Source organism: Passer montanus, unplaced genomic scaffold (genome assembly GCF_014805655.1).
Source record: "Passer montanus isolate IOZ18808 unplaced genomic scaffold, ASM1480565v1 scaffold27, whole genome shotgun sequence".
NCBI lineage: Eukaryota > Metazoa > Chordata > Aves > Passeriformes > Passeridae > Passer > Passer montanus.
In genome coordinates, this window is record NW_024367372.1 from 2,514,633 (window position 1) to 2,532,679 (window position 18,047).

At 41.1% G+C, this 18,047-nt stretch overlaps 1 protein-coding gene across 3 annotated transcripts in view; it reads left to right on the plus strand.

Moving 5' to 3' along the window:
* AKT1 (AKT serine/threonine kinase 1) overlaps positions 1–18,047 on the plus strand; it is a 75,795-nt gene that overhangs the window by 36,980 nt on the left and 20,768 nt on the right. For all 3 annotated transcript variants that reach the window (XM_039712623.1, XM_039712624.1, XM_039712625.1), the window contains 5 exons: positions 2,069–2,197; positions 8,850–8,961; positions 11,738–11,885; positions 16,330–16,461; positions 16,607–16,672. In XM_039712623.1, coding sequence (XP_039568557.1) covers positions 2,069–2,197; positions 8,850–8,961; positions 11,738–11,885; positions 16,330–16,461; positions 16,607–16,672 — 587 coding nt within the window. The remainder of the gene's footprint in view (positions 1–2,068; positions 2,198–8,849; positions 8,962–11,737; positions 11,886–16,329; positions 16,462–16,606; positions 16,673–18,047) is intronic.

Consider the following 18,047-nt stretch of genomic DNA (forward strand, 5'->3'; position numbering starts at 1 on the left):
AATCTCCTCCTGATCCCAGAAAGTTTTTGGCATTTAATTAAGGTCAGAATTAAAAAGATGATGACAACAAAACCTTCTACATTTACCTCCTTGCCTATAAATGTTAAACCATGACAGGTGAGTTCTGAAATTCCTGGAGCGATGATGACGCTTTCGTAAACGCCTTGTAGGCTGGTGTAACACTTGGAGCAGTAACAGCCATCTCTAAAAGAAGCAATGAGAAGGTCTGTGCTCCTTTTCCTCTCCTCTTTCTTGCCCCATACCTGTTTCATTCGTTCAGATGGATGTTTTCTGCAGACATGGCCTTCAAAGGTGACTCTGTGTGACTCTCCCTGACAGTTCAGTAGCTCTTAGTTTTTTGTTTTAGATGAGGAAATGGAAAGCCCAGTGAGGACTAAAGAGGTGAAAGCAGCTGGTGGGGGCCGTGCACACTCATGTCTGTGTTGTGTGGGTGTCAGGGTTGCTTCTGCTTCTGTGTGCAGGAGGGAGAAGGATGAGTGTGAACGGAGAAGTGACACAGCTGCTGCCCAAAGCAGGTTGAAACTGCACCACAGATGGAGAGAGGAGGTCTGTGGGGACAGGAAGGAGACAAAGCAGCTGCAAGGGAGTTCCTGGGGCAGGGTGCACTTTGCTGGGAGAGAAGTCACCAGCAGAGCAAAGCTGAGCAGTGGGAAAGTGTGAGAGGAGCCTTGGAGAAGAGGAGAGCAGCAGAAGGTTGCCAGAGCCAATAAATCTGGTGAGCCTTCTCCTCTCACCATTCTTGGTTGTTTGAAGAGCTTGCCAGCAGGTGAACCTGTAGGCACTGGGCACCAGCCACTGCAGGGCAGCATTGCAGGGTGCACAGACGTGGTCCTGCTGTGGCAGGCTGGAAAGGAGCTCAGCTCCTAGTGTGCTCTTTCATCGTCTCCCCACTGTTAAACAAACCAGTGAGAAACCGTACAGAAAGGAGGAAGGCATGGTTGATGTGTGGCTGTGGGTGCTTTGTAGTTGACCACTTGCTTTTAAAATTGAAGCAGAATTGGAAAAGTGTGGCCAGTACTGTGTTTAGAATAACACCTTGAATGAGATTTTTGTGACTCAGTTGAGTAGAAACAGGACCTTTTAGGACCTAGAGGGGCAGCTTGACCCCATGAAAAGCCGTTTGAGGTTCTTGAGACTGCCTCAGAAAACAATGATCTGGTAAATGAGCAAAAAACTCAGGCATATTGACAGTCATCCAGAAGAGCCATCAATGGGATTTCTGCTTCCTTCCCTGAAGATATTAATAAATCCAGTAAATAACTGAGGTTTTGGTTAACTCTTTTCTTCTTATTCTACTGCTGAACGTTTTGAATGTGGCTGTAATGCAGTCACACAAGTGTCACCTGTGCAGGTTACACAGATGGGCAGTAGTGTGGTGTGAGCAATGGGTGTTTCCTCAGACAAAGAAAGGTGGCATATCTTTCAGAGTAGATGTTTGTTTTCAGCTTTGTGGTAGCTATACATCATCCAGTGTTTTCTTCTTCTTATTGTGATATATCATCTTGTGTTTCATGCTTGAGATGTTGTGAGAGAAGTGAGTGATGTTATGTAACATAAGCAGAGAATTATCTTCTTATGGTCTGAAAGTGACTGTTGGTTTGATAAAGCAGTTGACTAATTAGTAAATTACCCATTCTTGTTTAAAATACTTGCGCTGCAAAATGTAAATGAAAAAAATTTCTCCACTTGTCAGTATGAAAAATGACAATAGCAAAAATAATACATAGGACATCTGCTCTGATTTTTTTAAAATTTAAAATGCATTTAAGGCAGATGTTGCAGAATTTGAATGGAAATCAAAGTAGATGGAAGAACAAAACATAGCTGTTTACCTTTTATGAAGTCCCATTTTTATGGCTAACATAGATATCAGTATGTGACTCAGTGTCTGTATTTTTCCACTGTTTGTATCAGACTGAACTGAATGTTCTTAAAACTGCTGCTGTCAGGTTGACATGTAGTTCCAATATTAACAGCAATTATTGGAGTGTCAGTATTTTGGGGTGTTTTCTGATGATGTTTCCCTTTGCCCATCCTCTCTTTCCAGGAGAATACATCAAGACATGGAGGCCGCGGTATTTTCTGTTGAAGAATGATGGCACCTTCATTGGCTACAAGGAGCGGCCGCAGGATGTTGACCAGCGGGAATCACCTTTAAATAACTTCTCAGTAGCTCGTAAGTGTTTTTAGCTGCTTCCTTGTCCAGTTTGGGCTTGATGTCTTCTTGTAACGTAGCTGGTAAGCTGCATCAGTAACATTCAGATCTGCCCAGAGTGCTGTATCTAAACACTAAGTGTATATTTGAGCTGATAAATCCCATTGTGTTTCTCAGCAATGATTGTAACATGGAGGTTTGATGCTCTCCTTATTTTTCCTGTTTTTTAAGTTTTCTAGTAATTTAGTGTTTCTGGTTATTGAAAAAAATGGGTTTATTTGTTAATATTTTGTATGTATGTTAGTCAGCAAGTTACTTTAAAGTGAAAATTCACCTAGGTGCATGTACTTGGTGGGTAGGTACAGCAGAAGCATTTCTGCCACCAGCTCTGGATTTCTGTGGCATTGACATTGGTCAGAGTTATTTAATTGTTAACACAAGAGAATGCAGAGCGAGTACATGTTTTAATGAAGCACACTTGGATTTTCTTAATTTTGAACACAAACCCATAGTTCTTCTATGAAAGCCAACAAAAGGGTTTGGAAATAATAACATCTCCTAACCTCTGCACTCTCTACTATGCAAACATTTCCGACTTTGCTCAGGTGCTGCAGCACAGGATGTGATAGAAGACTCTGAAGATAATTTCCTTTTCTTGCTGATGTTTTTAACTTTTCACTGTATACTTCCAGCTTTTATTTTCTCCTGTTCTTAATCTTTCCTGTCTCGTGATCTGCCTGTGTCTCGTTCCACCACTTAAAAATAGATCATTGTGGCACCTGTTATTAACAATGGTCTGTTCTATGTTCCTGGTGACTACTGGAAGCAAAGTTCTGCAGAGGGAAGGGTAGGGTCTTTCCCTCTTCATTACAAGGTAGCTCAAAATACAGGGGATTCGTCTTTGTAGCTGATCATGAAGCAGGTATTTATTTTGAAACACCCTGCTGCTGGAAGAGGGCTGGGCAACAGTAGGAATTAATGGAAATGTTCATTATTTTTCCTCCAGTAGCAGTATATACCTGTTCTGAGTGATGATGGGAATACATAATGGACATGCTGTTGCCTGGTGCCTCTGTGCAGGATTCCAAGAGTGCTTTGGGGCTTTTCATTTGAGAGGCAGAATTCTCGTTGTGTTTTCATTTCAGTAATGACATGGTACTTTCCTCTTCAAACTGGTATCTTCTTACAGATTAATAAGGTAAAGCAAAGCAGAAGAAAGCCATTAATTCATAAATTAATTCAGTACTTGGTCTATAGCCAGAGGCTTTTAACAAATGCACTTTCTGGAGGACACTTCCATCCTCTTGCTGCTGCTACCTGCATTACTTGGGCAGCTCAGTGCTAAGGGGTAAAAATGTGTCCATTGCCTTTTCTTTGTCTAAGTTGCCTTTAGAATGGGTTAACTTAAATCAGTTTTCACAACAGGAATATGGTGCTTTTTGGCAGATTGAGCCCATCAGTCTCAGCATTTATAGATAAACAGGTTTGTTACCATGGCATTGGAGCACTGTCAGAGAGAGAAGACACAGCACATGCCTATAGATGAGTTGTAAGAGTTGCCTGTAAGAGGCATTGTGGGCTGGGTGGTGGGTGGGAGGATGTTCCTCACAGTGGGTCTTGTCTGGTGGCAGCTCAGGAAGGCCTTGAAGATTGGAGTGGAGCCTCCTTGCTAGAAGTGATTATTGTGGATTGGGGCCCACAAAAACAGCTGTTTCCCCACCAGGATTTAATTTCTCATGTAGGCAGTAGCAGGCAGTGCTGCCAGCACTCCTGTCCCTTCTGGGTGCCCTCCGCACTTTCACAGATTGACGGAATATTCTGAGTTGGACGGGACCCACAGGATCACCGAGTCCAACTCTTCATGTAAATGGCCCATATGGGGATTGAACCCACAAACTTGGTGTTATTAGCACCAGGCTCTGACCAGCTCAGCTCATCTCAGGGAATCACTGTTGGATGTATTTTGCACCACAGGTTTTCCCTTTGAACCTGTTTGCCTGATCATTTAATTTAGGTTAACGTGTCAAGTTAGCGTGAATGAATTTGAGCTGTCTCTGGAGGAAGGCTCAGGCCAGAGCACAGGCCTGTAGAAGCCTCCTGCCAGTGAAAGGTGGGGGAAACGAATTATTTTGTAAAAAAAAAGAATTATTTTAAATATTAAGATAAAATATTTTGTAAAAATTGATCTTTCTGTTTTCTTTTCATCCAAGAGACCATGATAGCCCTGACTTATTTTGTTAATTAGTGAACCAGATTTTTTTTTTTTAATGAGATGGCAGGCTGTCTCTGTCAGTCTGTTCTTTGGAAGTGGTCCCATGTTTCTGATTAAAATCTTTACCCTCTTCTGCTGTACAAAAATGTAGGCTTTTTTATCTTCGCAAGTAAAAGGAGAGTTTTTTTAAAATGGGAATTTTACTACTTGTAGTGTAAAATTAATATTGAGTGATTTTGTCAGTGCATGAGTTGGAAATAATTAATGAGAAAGCTATGACAGAAGATAACAACTAATGGTCATCTATCTTTTCCTTTAACGGGTATGAAAAAAGTATTAGCAATAAATAATGTGTGATTTCCATGTGCTTGACAGTACCTTCTTTCTCCTACACTGGCCTTTTCCTTTTGGTCTGTGAGGGTTTTGAACATACATTTTTGAAAACTTGTTTCTAATCTCCTCCAGCTAAAGAGAGCCTTACTGTTTATTTTAAATAGCTTGTTCTCTACCTATTCCTTTCAAAATAGCCATATATTAATGTTTGCTGTGTTAAATGAGTTTATTTTCTCTGTAATTAACCTATTGATGATTTATTAAAAAAAACCAACAACTAACAGCAAACAAAAAACAAATACAGAATAACCCAAAGTAACACTCGTGAAACATGGTGCCTGAGTGTTTCAATCTTATTTGTGTTTTGTGTTCTGTACATTACTACTAATAAGGTAGATGGAATAAAAAAAGTCTGTACCTAAAAGTTCTGCTTCAGAGCTCATGCAGATGAATAACCAGTAGTGGCTGAGTTGTAAATCTGTGAGATAAGTAGCCTTCATACCAATTGTAATCTCGGATTATCATGTATGTCTCCCTATTAGGTTATAAGCCTTTAAAACCATATAGCTGAGAAAAGCAGTATATTGTGAAAAACCACATGGAGAGAGAGGCTGTTCCTGTTAGAAAGGGATTATTGCTCCCGGCTGTCAAAAAGGAAGATGAACTGTGGTGGTTTTGTTGTACTGCTGAAAACATAATTGCTCAACAATACGAGAGCTCCTTTTGGGACAGGACTGTGTGTCTGCAGTCAAGCATTTTTCAGAGGGCATAGGATGGCCAGATTAGTGGTTGGATTTTTGTCTGCTGTTACTAAGAGCCACCTTTGTGCAGGTCTGTAACTTGGTGCTCCTGGCCCCTCACTTGTGCTATGCTGAACATTTCAGAGTTGAACCTGTCTAGTGATGTTAGCAGAAAACAAACACTTCAACATAATATTCATGTTTGTCTTCCAAAAGTTTTATTTCTTCATCATTCTGTTTTCCTTATTCACCTTTTCCCTTTTTTTTATCTGTTTACTTTTTTTTCTGTTTCTCCATACCCTTCCTTAAAGAAACCAAAGCAGAAATAGGAAGGAATCTTCCTTGACATTATTGTTTTAAAGTGTGATGTCATTATATAGGGAGCAGAGTTTGACACTTTCATCGAAAGTAATCTGCCTTTTAGCTTAAGTGCTGGGAAAGCAAATATTGTGACATTTTAGAAAGTCACTGGGATAATACTAAGTGTCTTTCAAATACAAAATGGTAATTTACATTTGAATGCCTTGGTGTCTATTCCTGTTAGGAACAATTTCTCTGTCCTACTTACTTTAAAAGACCAAACGCCAGGAAAGAATCAAGAGGTTCTTTAGAGAAATTTAAATAATTTTTAACAGGCTGCTGTTTCTAGTACCTACTCTGTTACAAATGGAGAATACTTACACTGGCCTGTTTCACAGGAAAAACTTCTTCAAAGTGGGTAAGCAACCCTCAGCCCCTATTTGAAATTGAATGTTTTTATAGCAGAATCCCCAAACATGCCATAAATCAGACCTATTACCACACAGCATCTCTGTGCTCTGCTGGAGTGGGGCACATTGCATTGATGATTAAAGAAGGTGGATTTGCTGTTTCTCTAACTTCAGCTACAGTGAAGAGCACACAGGTTTAAAAATAAGAAAAAAAATCCTGTTCATTCGTTTCATTGATAAAATCCTTGTGATTATCATACATGGTGAAAAATAAGTGGTAGTTTCAAACTTTCTACAACCTATATGGTATAGCACTTTGGTAGAGTAAAGCCTTCTGTATTTCTTGATATGTGCTGTTATGATTGAGCAGGGTAATTAGACAGCATATTGTTCACTAAACAAAACAATTCTGGGTGACATTCCTGAATTATAGTGGTTATTAACTGACAAATCTCTATTATTCATCTTGCTGTATGCCTTAAAGATTGCTGGATCAGCAAGCTTAACAAATATCAATGGACAGTGCTGATTTAGGGGAAGAATGATGTGTAATTGGTCCCTGTCTTTGACATAAAAAGCCTTGTGTGGTTTATCATGCTGAAATTAAATGGTTAAATCTAGAGTTCATGGCTAGTTTAAATATCTATGCAGCTACTTCAGGATATGAATCTAAAGTGTTTTTAAAATCTAAGCAAAACCTCTGTGTTTATTTCTTTATGATGCTGAACTTTGGGATAAGTGTGGGAGAGCAGCTCTGGATTAGCACAAGGTTAGGAAGTAGCCTGATGTTGTTTTTCGAGTCTTCAGCCACATTCTGTGTTTTAGGGCTGCATTGTGCAGGCTCCTAGAGGACAACCCCAGCCTTCATCTAATCACGTTAAGCAGATAAAAGCAGGAGGCAGAACAAACAAACAACAAAAAAAGAAGGGCAGCTAAACAGAGGTGGGAGGTCTGGAAGCAGAAGTGAGATGGTTGGAGTGGAATTTATCAGGCCCAGGCTCACGGGGCAGTTGTGTTTGGCTTTCACTGCTGTTCTGTGAGGGGACAGAGGTGGCTTCAAGGCTGAGCCCAGCGTGGCCACCTTGCTGCGTGGAAGTTGTTTAATCTGAATGAAGGAGTGCCATTTATTGCACTAAAGCCTTTGCATGACTCATTAATAAACTTTCTCTTATCTAATTGGAGTGCTTTAGTAGGATGCAGTATAACCTCAGCGTGCTATTAAAGAAAAATTATATTTTCTTGTAATGAAAAATGCAGAGTTACTAATTGAAAAGCTTATAATTCCAGCAGCAAATGAGGCATGAAATATATTGCCAAAAATACAGTGCTCAAAAACACTGGCAGTAAATATTTTATCTTGGTGCTAATTAAGAGCTTGAACTTAAAAACTGAGCATTCTAAATTCACACAATAATGAAATTAACCTAATGGTACCAGTGTAGCCTTAGTAATGTGTACTGTTATTTTGGTGGATTCTGTCCTCCACTTGCACATTGCTGATGGTGGAGAATAGCTCTATCAGTAAACAGAAATTTCATATTGTCTTCATAGTGCCTTTTTATTTATTTAGAAGTCTATTTAGAAACTGAAGACCAAATAATAGCAAGCTTGTGGTTTCATTAACTGCAAAGAAAAGAGTTTAGTGCAAGAAAAAAACTCCCACAATTATATTTTTTTTCCCCTCTGCTCACTTTGTTTCTTAAATTGACTTTCCTCTAGCAGGATCTGCTTAATTAATTACCTTTTCTATTAACATTTATCAAAAAAATGTGGTGGTTTGACTCCTGTTGTTATTTTATTGATTTTCTTTTGGTTTTTGATCTCTGTTAGTAGACCTAAAGTGTACCCTTTACCTAGGAGCATTTTCTGGCCCAAATTTGAAGGATAAACACTCATAACATCCTAAGAAGCTTAAAGTAGTAGATGTAATTAAAAATTTTTTAAAAATTGCACTCAGCTCTCAACAGAACATTTTGATGAAGGAAGTGGTGGCTGAGCATGGAGCTGTGCTTGTGTAGCCTTTTTAGGCTGTGCTTAAACCCTGGCAGGGATGGGAGCTGCTCACTGCATGTCCGTGCAGCATCCGACTGTGGCAGCCCTCCCGAGGCCTTTTGGAACGGGGTCCTCTCAGGGGGTGCCTCTGCAGTTTGATGTTCCCTCTAGTGTTTGAGGACTGGAAATGCTGAGTCTGATCTCCATCAGGTTGCTGCAAAATGATCAGATGTTCTCCTGCAGCTCCCTGGAACCCATGGACAGGGTTTTGTATGGGAAAGTCAATGGGAGGGAATGTGGGGGCTTGACTTGAGTTTCAGTGTATGTAATTGCTACATTATCAAATGGCTTTGGCCATGTGCTGTGCTCTGGGTGACCTTTAGAGTATGGGGGGACCTGAGTCTGAATGGCTTCTGTGTTATCACATCACATTTCTGCTCACCTCTGTGGGCAGGCCAAATGTGGAGCCTTTCAAAAGAATTTGATTTCAGCGCTGCTTAGATGGCTATCTCCCAAGCTATTTATTGGTTTCATCAAAACAGTAAATTGTCTCAAGTCTCCTAAAGAAGTACTTACAGAGATTTCTATGGCTGATTAATTGCAACAGTTTGCTAGATAAGAATAAAGACAAATGATTATTTAAACCTGCTTATGTACCATGACTCTTTCTTCCTTGATTGTGGTAGAGTGCCAGCTGATGAAGACAGAGCGACCTAAACCAAACACATTTATCATTAGATGCCTCCAGTGGACCACAGTAATTGAAAGAACATTTCATGTGGAGACTCCAGAGGAGCGGTATGTTTCATTCATATTTAATGCATAAACTCCTTGCAAAAGCAGATGCAAGTGTTCAGCATTAATAGTGAGTCCTCTGCTGAAGCTCTTATTTATCAGATGATGTACGTCTGGACTGAAAAGTGACAAATAATTTTTGAGTGCCTTCAGTTTTAGTGCATTTTCCAGTATAAAAGCAACCCTGAAGGGGGAGTTTCAGAGAGCGGATTTTGAGCAGTGTTTGTAAGTGAATTGTTGCTAGGTTGGGTATCCAAAACGGACGGGTGCAGGTGTGTACCAGCACACAGGTAGTTATTTCTGGAATGTAAGGTTCATTTCTCACTGGAAATGTTGTGGTTTGTAAAATGAAGGGTTTCTGACCTGGGAGTTTCTGGAAGGATGAGCACAAGTGAAATAGACATTTAAGCAGAGTTGAGTTGTATCAAAATAGTGACCTTTTAAAGTCTGTTTAGACACCCTATTTCTAAAGGAAAAGTTAGTTGTATCATTGCTGATTGCTAATGTTTTATGCAAATTAGGTAATAAAGGTGATAGTTATCTGCTGCAGGTGCAGATTTCTGTTTCATCTTTTAGGAAACAAAGCTAAGAGCTACATCCTGTGCTCTCATCATTGGAGAATAATTGATCTCTTACCTCCAGAGAGAACAGTTTTCCAGCACAACTATAATGCAACTGCTGAGTATTGAAATATTTACTTGCTCTTCAGAAACTGAACTTAAATTATTCCAGTATCATTGCCCTAAGGGAGTGGAAATCTTAAAACCCTGGTCCTCCCTAGATATGATCCTAGCACATGTTTATTTTGAAGACCAGTAAATTCTACCAAGAATTACTCACTTATTTCTTTCACAGCCTTTGCATGCACTTTGCATGCTCCTTGTTATTGCATTTGATTCTGTTACAATGATCAGAAGAAGGTTTAGTCAAATTAAAAGCAAAGAAAAAGAAACTGGTACTTGTTTCTTTTAGGAACTTCGTGGTCAGTGACCCTAAAGGGAGTGAATAGCAGTTTCCACTTGGAGAAAGATTGTATTTCAGTCTTGTTTTGTTCCCTCCTAGCCAATTAAGTCAGCTTTGTGACACTTCAGGGCTCAGAGTGTTAGTCACCTCTGTTGTGTACTCTTGAGACATAAAAGCTGAGGGTGAAATTCTGTTCTCCCAGAAATCAAAGATACTCACTTCAGGAGGGCTGAGATCTCAACCAAGTCAGTAACAAAAGAGATATGAAGGTCAATATGCCTTTAGCTTTCTACATGCCTTTAGAACCGATGTTTGCTTTTTCGAAAGAAATTGAGAGAGAAAAGTGGAAGAAGTTGTTCTTTTTGTAATAATTTTGAATGTAAAAATATGACTAGTAAATAAGGGAATATGTTAGGAATGGTGAATGGAGCAGTCTGTGTTGGGAGTATAGGGAGAATGTTCTGAATGTTTGACATTGCCTTGCTGCCCCAGACAGGGTTGGATGAATTGTGCACAATTCAGGCAAAATCCAAAATAATGCACAAGGCAGGAAAGACCTTAGGTGGTGCAATTTTTGTTAAAAACTTGTGTTGGATACTTTTTCCCATGGACTTTGCTTCCTCTGGGGAATGATGTGCCTCTTGCATCCATTATAAATGGAAACGCACATGTTCAGATATAACTTTTAAAAAAAACAACTTCATAGGACCATTGAAAAATTGGACATTGATAAGGATGGCATGGCTGCACTGCAGATTGTGCACAGAGTTGTTCAGCATTGAACAACTGCTGCTGATCCTGCTGTAGTAGCAAAATATTTTACCTGGGATGTCCTTAGGAGAAGAATTTAAACAGTCCCTAGAAAACACCAACTAAACCACCACATCCTGTTGTCTGCATGTACAAAAAACAGTAAACATGTTAAGTTCAGATAGTCCACTGGATGTGTCTTCAGCCCCTGTGTGTATCTTTAAAGCCTGTCCCGAGATCCTGGAAGCCCTTATGAGTTGTATTCTGTATGTTCAATAAATTTGCAGTGAAATCAAGTGAAGGCCAAGGACTTTCACTTCAGTAGCTTCAAAGGTGTGAAATCTCCCAAAGGACACTGGAGTGGAAGTTGTCTCCATGGGAGTTGAAGGGGTCACTGTTAGAGCACTGGTTGCTGAAACAGCTGTGGAAACTTTATCGTAACCAAGACCTGTGCCTAAGATGAAATGTCACTGCTTTTGCTGACATTCTGCTAAAGTTTACACAGCAATTGCTGTGCTAATGTCATCATCTTTAGAACAGAAGAATAACTTAAGTGTCTTGAGCTTTAAGACCGTTTCCAAGAACGTCTCTTGCCACTGCAGCCACTAAAATTTGGTATACGTGTGTGAAGAGGTGCCATAGTGTCCCCAGGAGTTGGATGTGTGTTTCAGTGCACCACAAAAATGTAGAAACTGTCTTTAATTGCTTTGTGTGTCATGTAAACCTTTTGCTTTTTGCTTTTGGCAAGTCTGTTTTGGTTATGTAAATCTCTATCACCAGGTCATATCCTGAGCTGTTGACTGAATGCCCATTAGAAATTCTGTTATCCAAAAAGCCTTGTGTTGTGTCCAGACTGGGAGGACTTCAGTTGTCTCTTGTTTCTAGTACGATTAATAAAGATTTTAAAAATGCATTTTTACAGTGCTTGAAAAGGCACATAATTCATCATATCTTCCATTGATTCATGAGAGAGTATTAGTGGCTCTGTGTTCCTTGGTGATCCTTGCCATGGCAGGTGGTAATCTAAAGCCACAAGTAATTAATGTCTTTGCCTATATTTTGCCAGGGAAGAATGGACAAAAGCCATCCAAACAGTAGCAGACAGCCTCAAGAAACAAGAGGAAGAGATGATGGATTTCAGATCTGGCTCTCCCAGTGATAATTCAGGTGCCGAAGAAATGGAAGTTTCTATGACAAAGCCAAAACACAAAGTGGTAAGTGGGTATAGCAGGATTGACTGTTTTTCAGGTCTTCTCAAATATAGACAAGAAATAGCCATCAAGCCATCTCTGTACCCCTGACAATTACATGATTGGCTGTAGATGCAGCTTCTGGAGGAAACAATTGTCTCAGCTGAGCAGAGCCTGTCTGGGTCTGCCAGAGTTCTGAATTCACGTGTCCTTACTGGATGGCTTTCAAGGCCAGCTCAGGTCTGAGTTTGGTTTGCCCATTTTCTGGTACAGAGCCTGAAACCAAAGCTCCTGCTGGACCTTGTGACTCTAAACTCCTTGCAGGATGGTGCAGAAGTATTCTGATGGATTTGCAGTATTTAGGGTGGGTCCATGGATTTAATTGCTCTGGATTAAGGATTTATGCTAACTCCAGCCAGCCACTGCAGTGCCTGTCCATAGTGCTCCTACAACTTGGGGTTTTGAACTAGGCACTACATAGTCTGAATGCAGAGGGCCAGCTAAGGAATGGCCTTCCATGATACGAGTATGTGCCAGAGAAGATCTTTACCCTGTTGAGCCTTTTTAGGTATCTGTCTTCAACTTCCCTTTTTTTCTTTCTACCCCATTGTGTTCTCTTTGTATTTCTGTTTTTGAAAGTGTTCCCACCTGTTCCTGCAAGAGGGAATTGGTAGAACCTTTCCCCATGCAAATCCATTGTCTGTGGATTTTAGGTGGCACTTCCTTGTGTCTTCATCTCACCATTGTCATCCTCACCCACTTTCATAAGTTTGTTTCAGTTTTGGGAAAACCGATGACGTTTTTCTATAAAAAAGATATCCACCAGTGTCTTCACTTAGCTTGTGTGTTACCCTTGTGTCATGTCAGTGCTTTCAGAGTGATGTGGTTGGCTACTTTAATGCCTCTGTGAATCAGAGCTTGCCAGCAGGATTCTGGGTCTTTGGCTGAACAGATCCTGCTCTTGCTGAGTCCTTCATAGAAATGCAAGAACTGCCTCATTCATCAGATGGATACAGTGTTCTGATACAGTGACTCTCTTCCTGGACATGTTAGTGAGGATAACCAAAATGATTATTGGGGTCCTGACATCAACTGTATCGAGCAATTTGGCAGAAAATCTCCTCACCCAGGTCGAGGGAATATGTGGAAAAGTTTGCTGTTGGGGACATCTTAATTTTTTTCCCAAACTGAGGCTGCAGCAGCCTTTGGTTGTGTCAGTCCCATTGCTGCCGTGTTGGCAATGGTCACTGATCTGATGGTACAGTCTGTGCTCAGCCTCTGTTTACTCCAATATTTTTCCTCATGATGAAACAAATCAGAGCAAATGGCTGATCTATGAGGCAGTGTCAGGGACTGGAAAGATGTCTCAATAAATGTTGGGGTGCATGTGTGTGTGGGGGAAGGCAACAGTCAGGCCTTGCTCTGGTGAGACAGTGAAGTGCCCCACTTCCCCTAGAGCCTGTATCCCAGCCTGGCAGAGCTGCCACTCACTGACACACCAGAGCCAGTGCTCCATTCTCCCGTAACCCAGCTCCTGAGAGGCCAAATGACCACAAGTTCCACCTGGGAAAAGACTCATGAAGGCCAAGGGATATTTAGGGTGCAACACAAGGCCATCACCTTGTCTAAACCCTACCTGTTATTGGAGTTTCTCTCTGAACACAGCTGGAACCCAGGAGTTGGTAGCTGCATGTGTGCTTTTCTAGATCTTTCCTGTCTTTTTCTCCTCATTCCCTCTTGTTGGAATATTTTGAGTAATTTACCATGGAATGGATTTATAGTTTGCTAAGGTGAACGGTCCAAGTTAATGCTGTGAGAAGTGTTTTATGTTGATTGGATATTGTAGTAAACCTTTTGCCAAAGTTGCCTGATTTTCTAAAGTTTGTCAGTAAATGTTTTGTGTTGTTATGAGAATATCTGGTTGGTATTTCTCCCATGTGTCCAGCTCAGAATAAGAAGGTAGTTTTTGGTCAAAACAAGTGTTTTCTGGCAAAAAGGTCATAGAATCCTGAGTATAGAAGCTTGATCAGACACAAACGTGGTCTGAGAAAAACTGGCACAAAATGCAGGTATATATTGGAGCTTGGTCAAAAGAAGGCAAAAAACTGCCTGGTAGGGGTTCCACTTCGGAGTCCTAAATGGCTGCCCAGAAAGATAAAGAAGCACATGTTGGAAGGGCCAGAGAAAGAGCTGATGAAGTTGCAAATTGCCTTGGAGGCTGAAACAATAGCTCGCCTCAGGGTGGAGTGAGAATTAACAGCCCAAAAGCAACTAGCCCGAAACCTGAGAAACCTGTTAAACAACTTTGTGCAAGAGCCAAAGAGCTTTAGACTTGCAAATTAACACCATTGAGGAAGCTGTGGAGGATGAGCCAGGGTCTTCTAGCCTAGGGGAGGAGTTGTGCCTTCCTGAAAGTGATTTCAACCCTCTCAGCTCTTCGGAGGAGTTTGATGCAACAAAGTCAAACCCCTCCCCAAACCATAAACTCCACCCATCGGTTAAAAAAAATGACAAGGTGAGACTCCCTGAGCAGATGTCACTGATGTCACCTCCCTCCACTCCTTGGAGGAGGAGTTTGACTCAGCAAAGACAACCCCCACTGCAAGCCCTGCTGTCCAGTGACAGAGCTGATGGTGATACCACACTCTGCCACAGAATTGGTTAATTTGCAAGGGAAAATTAAAACTGAGAATGTTTTGAAAGTTTCACTGATGGGGAGTGAAATAAAGCTTTCTGAGGAGGAAGTGACCTATTGCGTGAAAAGTTTAAACCTGTTGGAGTGTTTGTTTTTTTGTTGGAGGGGGAAGAACTCATCCCTCTCCCCACTCCAGCATGTGGTAAATTGCTGGAAGAGTATGGCAGGCAGTGGGCTTCCAACCAGTGCATGGGAAACAGCCAGTGCCATCTTGGTCTTCTCCAATGTAATTGTTATTTATTGCAAAATTTAAGGATCAAGCCTGAGACGAAAAACCTCTGTGCCAGCTCCAAAAAGTGGGAGAGAGTGGTGCATTCAAAACCCTCAAAGTTTCCCTGTAGGAGGAGCTTCGCAAGCTCCTCCTACACTGCCTCCTCCTGGCAGCACTGGGTATTGAACCTTGTCCACCGCTAGAGGCCAGAGGTGGGACTGCAGAATCCGTAACCTCTTAGGGAAAAAATACTTTTGTCATTGTGCAAGTTTGTTGTTTTGGTCTTGGTAATAAGTCTGCATGTTCAAGTATATCCTGACCAGACAGAAGACTGGGTGTATGTCTGGAAGTGGAGTAAAGAGGTGCTTATGCAGAAGTGGAAAGGACTCTTAACTATACACACAGCTGTGAGATCTGCAGTTGGAGACATCTAAATTATGTGAATAAAGTCAGCTCTGGACAAAGAGGAGCACAGAGGAACCGTATTGGACAATATAGTAAACAGCTATCCATTGGAGATAAAGCTGCAGTGAAATCTGAAATCTAAAATGAAATACATTAAATGGTTTATGATGTTGTATTTTCAGAACAGTGTCCCCAGTATGCCAGCACAGTTGTTTGCTCCTGGATTAGTTGACCATCCTAGCAGGACCTTGTACCTAACAATTGTAGTAGCAAGTATGGTTTTAAAGGGGTGAGCAAGAAAGAAAAGAGAGTGGTGTCCTTTTCCCTAAGGACCACTCTAACATCACACACACAGAACAAATATATGTTATTGTTGGCTTTTGGATTGGAGTCCAAATTTGCAAAATTGGACGTAACAGAATATGTAGATCCAATGCAAATTGTTTTGTCTAAAGTGAAAAGGCCTCAAAAGAATGGCTGGCTACTCTAACTCAAGTTGGCCTATTGTAGTAAACCTTTTGCCAAAATTGCTTGATTTTTTAGTTTGCCAGTAAATGTTTTGTGTTGTTTTGACCTCATGAAAATATCTGGTTGGTATTTCTCCCATGTGTCCAACTCAGAGTGTATGAACCACTGGAAAGCCCTTTCGAATGTCCCATTAAGCGAGTAGATAGAGACCTTACAGGGTGTCATTTTGTCTCTGGATTTTGGTACTGTTCAATGAAGCACAACAAAACTGGTCTCTTAGAGAGATGGGGAACATCAGAAAAAAGGTGTGGGTTTAATCCCTGGAATCAGAGCAGCATATGCCCTTTAATGAATGTCTGCACTGGCTAAGAGGTCAGAATGGCTATGGATTAATATGTTCAGTGTTACTTGTACAGTTCAGTATTGAGTCATGGAACAGAGCATTCAGTTAATTGAAAGCTTATGGTTTTCTGTAGATAGTTTGATTGATTATCTTTGGGAGTGCATTGGCATTCATTTTTGTGGAAGAATCGTTTCTGCTCCTGAATTCTGCTAAACAAAAGGATAAAAATCCCACATGTGCGACATATGCGATGGCTTCTCACGTGAATGAGAAATTCTGGTCTGAGAATAATACACTTCTTGTTAGATCATATAATTCATTTTTTCTTTATCTGTATCGTTAACAGACCATGAATGAGTTTGAATACCTTAAGCTACTGGGAAAAGGCACTTTTGGAAAGGTCATTTTAGTTAAAGAAAAAGCAACTGGACGGTATTACGCTATGAAAATTCTGAAGAAGGAAGTTATTGTAGCAAAGGTGAGTAGATGGGATGTGGTTTACCCTTTGTCAAAGTCATGGGAAGGATTCTCAGAGTAGTTGTAAGTAATTGCTCTGTTAGTGTTTGAAATGGACCCCTGATCTGGGGAATCACTTTGCTGATTTCCTTCTGCTTGCGTTTCAGGATGAAGTAGCGCACACGCTGACAGAAAACCGGGTTTTACAGAACTCTCGGCACCCGTTCCTAACAGTAAGCATTTCTGCCTCTGCACAGTGTAACTTGATATCACCACCACCAAGGCTTTCCTTATTTTCTGTTACTTACTAAACACATCTGAGGTCTGTGTTTACAGAGTGGCTGTGTCGTTTTGTAGCTTTCCATTTTAGGGGCGCATAAATGAAAATGCTTTTTCAAGTTTTCCGATTCTTGCAGGGCAGGTTCTCAGCACCTCTTGAAGACAGTGTTTCAGGCTGTGGTTTGACATTCGGGCTCACCCATTTAATTGCTGTCTCAAGAGGAGTATCTGCTTTCCTTGCCCTTCAAATGTTTGGTCTCCCCTTTGTAGAAGAGGTCAGGGTGACTCTGCGATTTTGTCTTCATTGTTTTTTTAAGCTCCCAGATACAGCTCACCAGTGGAATCAGAGCACTGGTAACACCAGCCAAAGGATAGTGGTAGGAGCATGTGGAAAGGAAGGAGAAGAGCAGGACTGTCCTTTATCTGCTGCTCTCTTTTTGAATTGTAAAATCAATCCATACTCTTATTTTAGACTACCAGTGCCAGCAGTCTCTCTGGGCTGAGTTCAGATATCCAAGTTCCATCTCAAGATTTTGTTTCTAGTATTTATTATAAGTTGTCTCTGAATTGTTTACAACTGCTTAAAGCCTCTAAGAGACTGTGTAGGATCCTGGTGTTTTCCAGGTACAAGGGCTTAGCTGGAGCTCAGACCTTTTAAGCATGACCTCTGGAAGTAAACATTGCCTGTATTGAGTAAAGTCAGTAATGTTGACATGTCTAAAACTTGGTCCTTCATTTCTCCAGAAAAAATATGACTGGTTTAAAAGTGCCACCCTTTGCAATGAAGACAACAATACCATATTCAGTGTTTTCTTTTTAATGCTTTTATAAACCCAAATATCCAGAACAAGGGCTGTCTTGAGACGTTAGCTACCAGACTGGGTTTAGCTTGGGTACTAGAAAAGGTTCTTACCCAGAGAGTAGTTGGACCCTGGAATAGACTCCCCAGGGAAGTGGTCACAGCACCAGCTTGACAGAGTTCAAGAAAAATTTGGACAACACTCTGAGGCCCCGATGGGATTCTTGGGGTGGTCCTGTGCAGGGCCAGGAGTTGGGCTTGATCATCCTTTTGGGCCCCTTCCAGCTCCGCATATTCTGTGATGAAAATCTTAATATTATGGCAAACAAGTTGATGTTACTCTTGCCACAGGAACACACATGACAGAACTATACACAGGCACCTGGTGACTCCATCACAGCCTCCATCTGGTCTGTTTTTGTGAATTGCTCACAGATTGGTATTGCCAGTGTTGGCCAATCCCCTGGCAGGCTGTCAGCAGGGAGCAGTTGCAGGCAGCAGGGCAGAGGCCAGGGGGCTGGTGTGTGAAA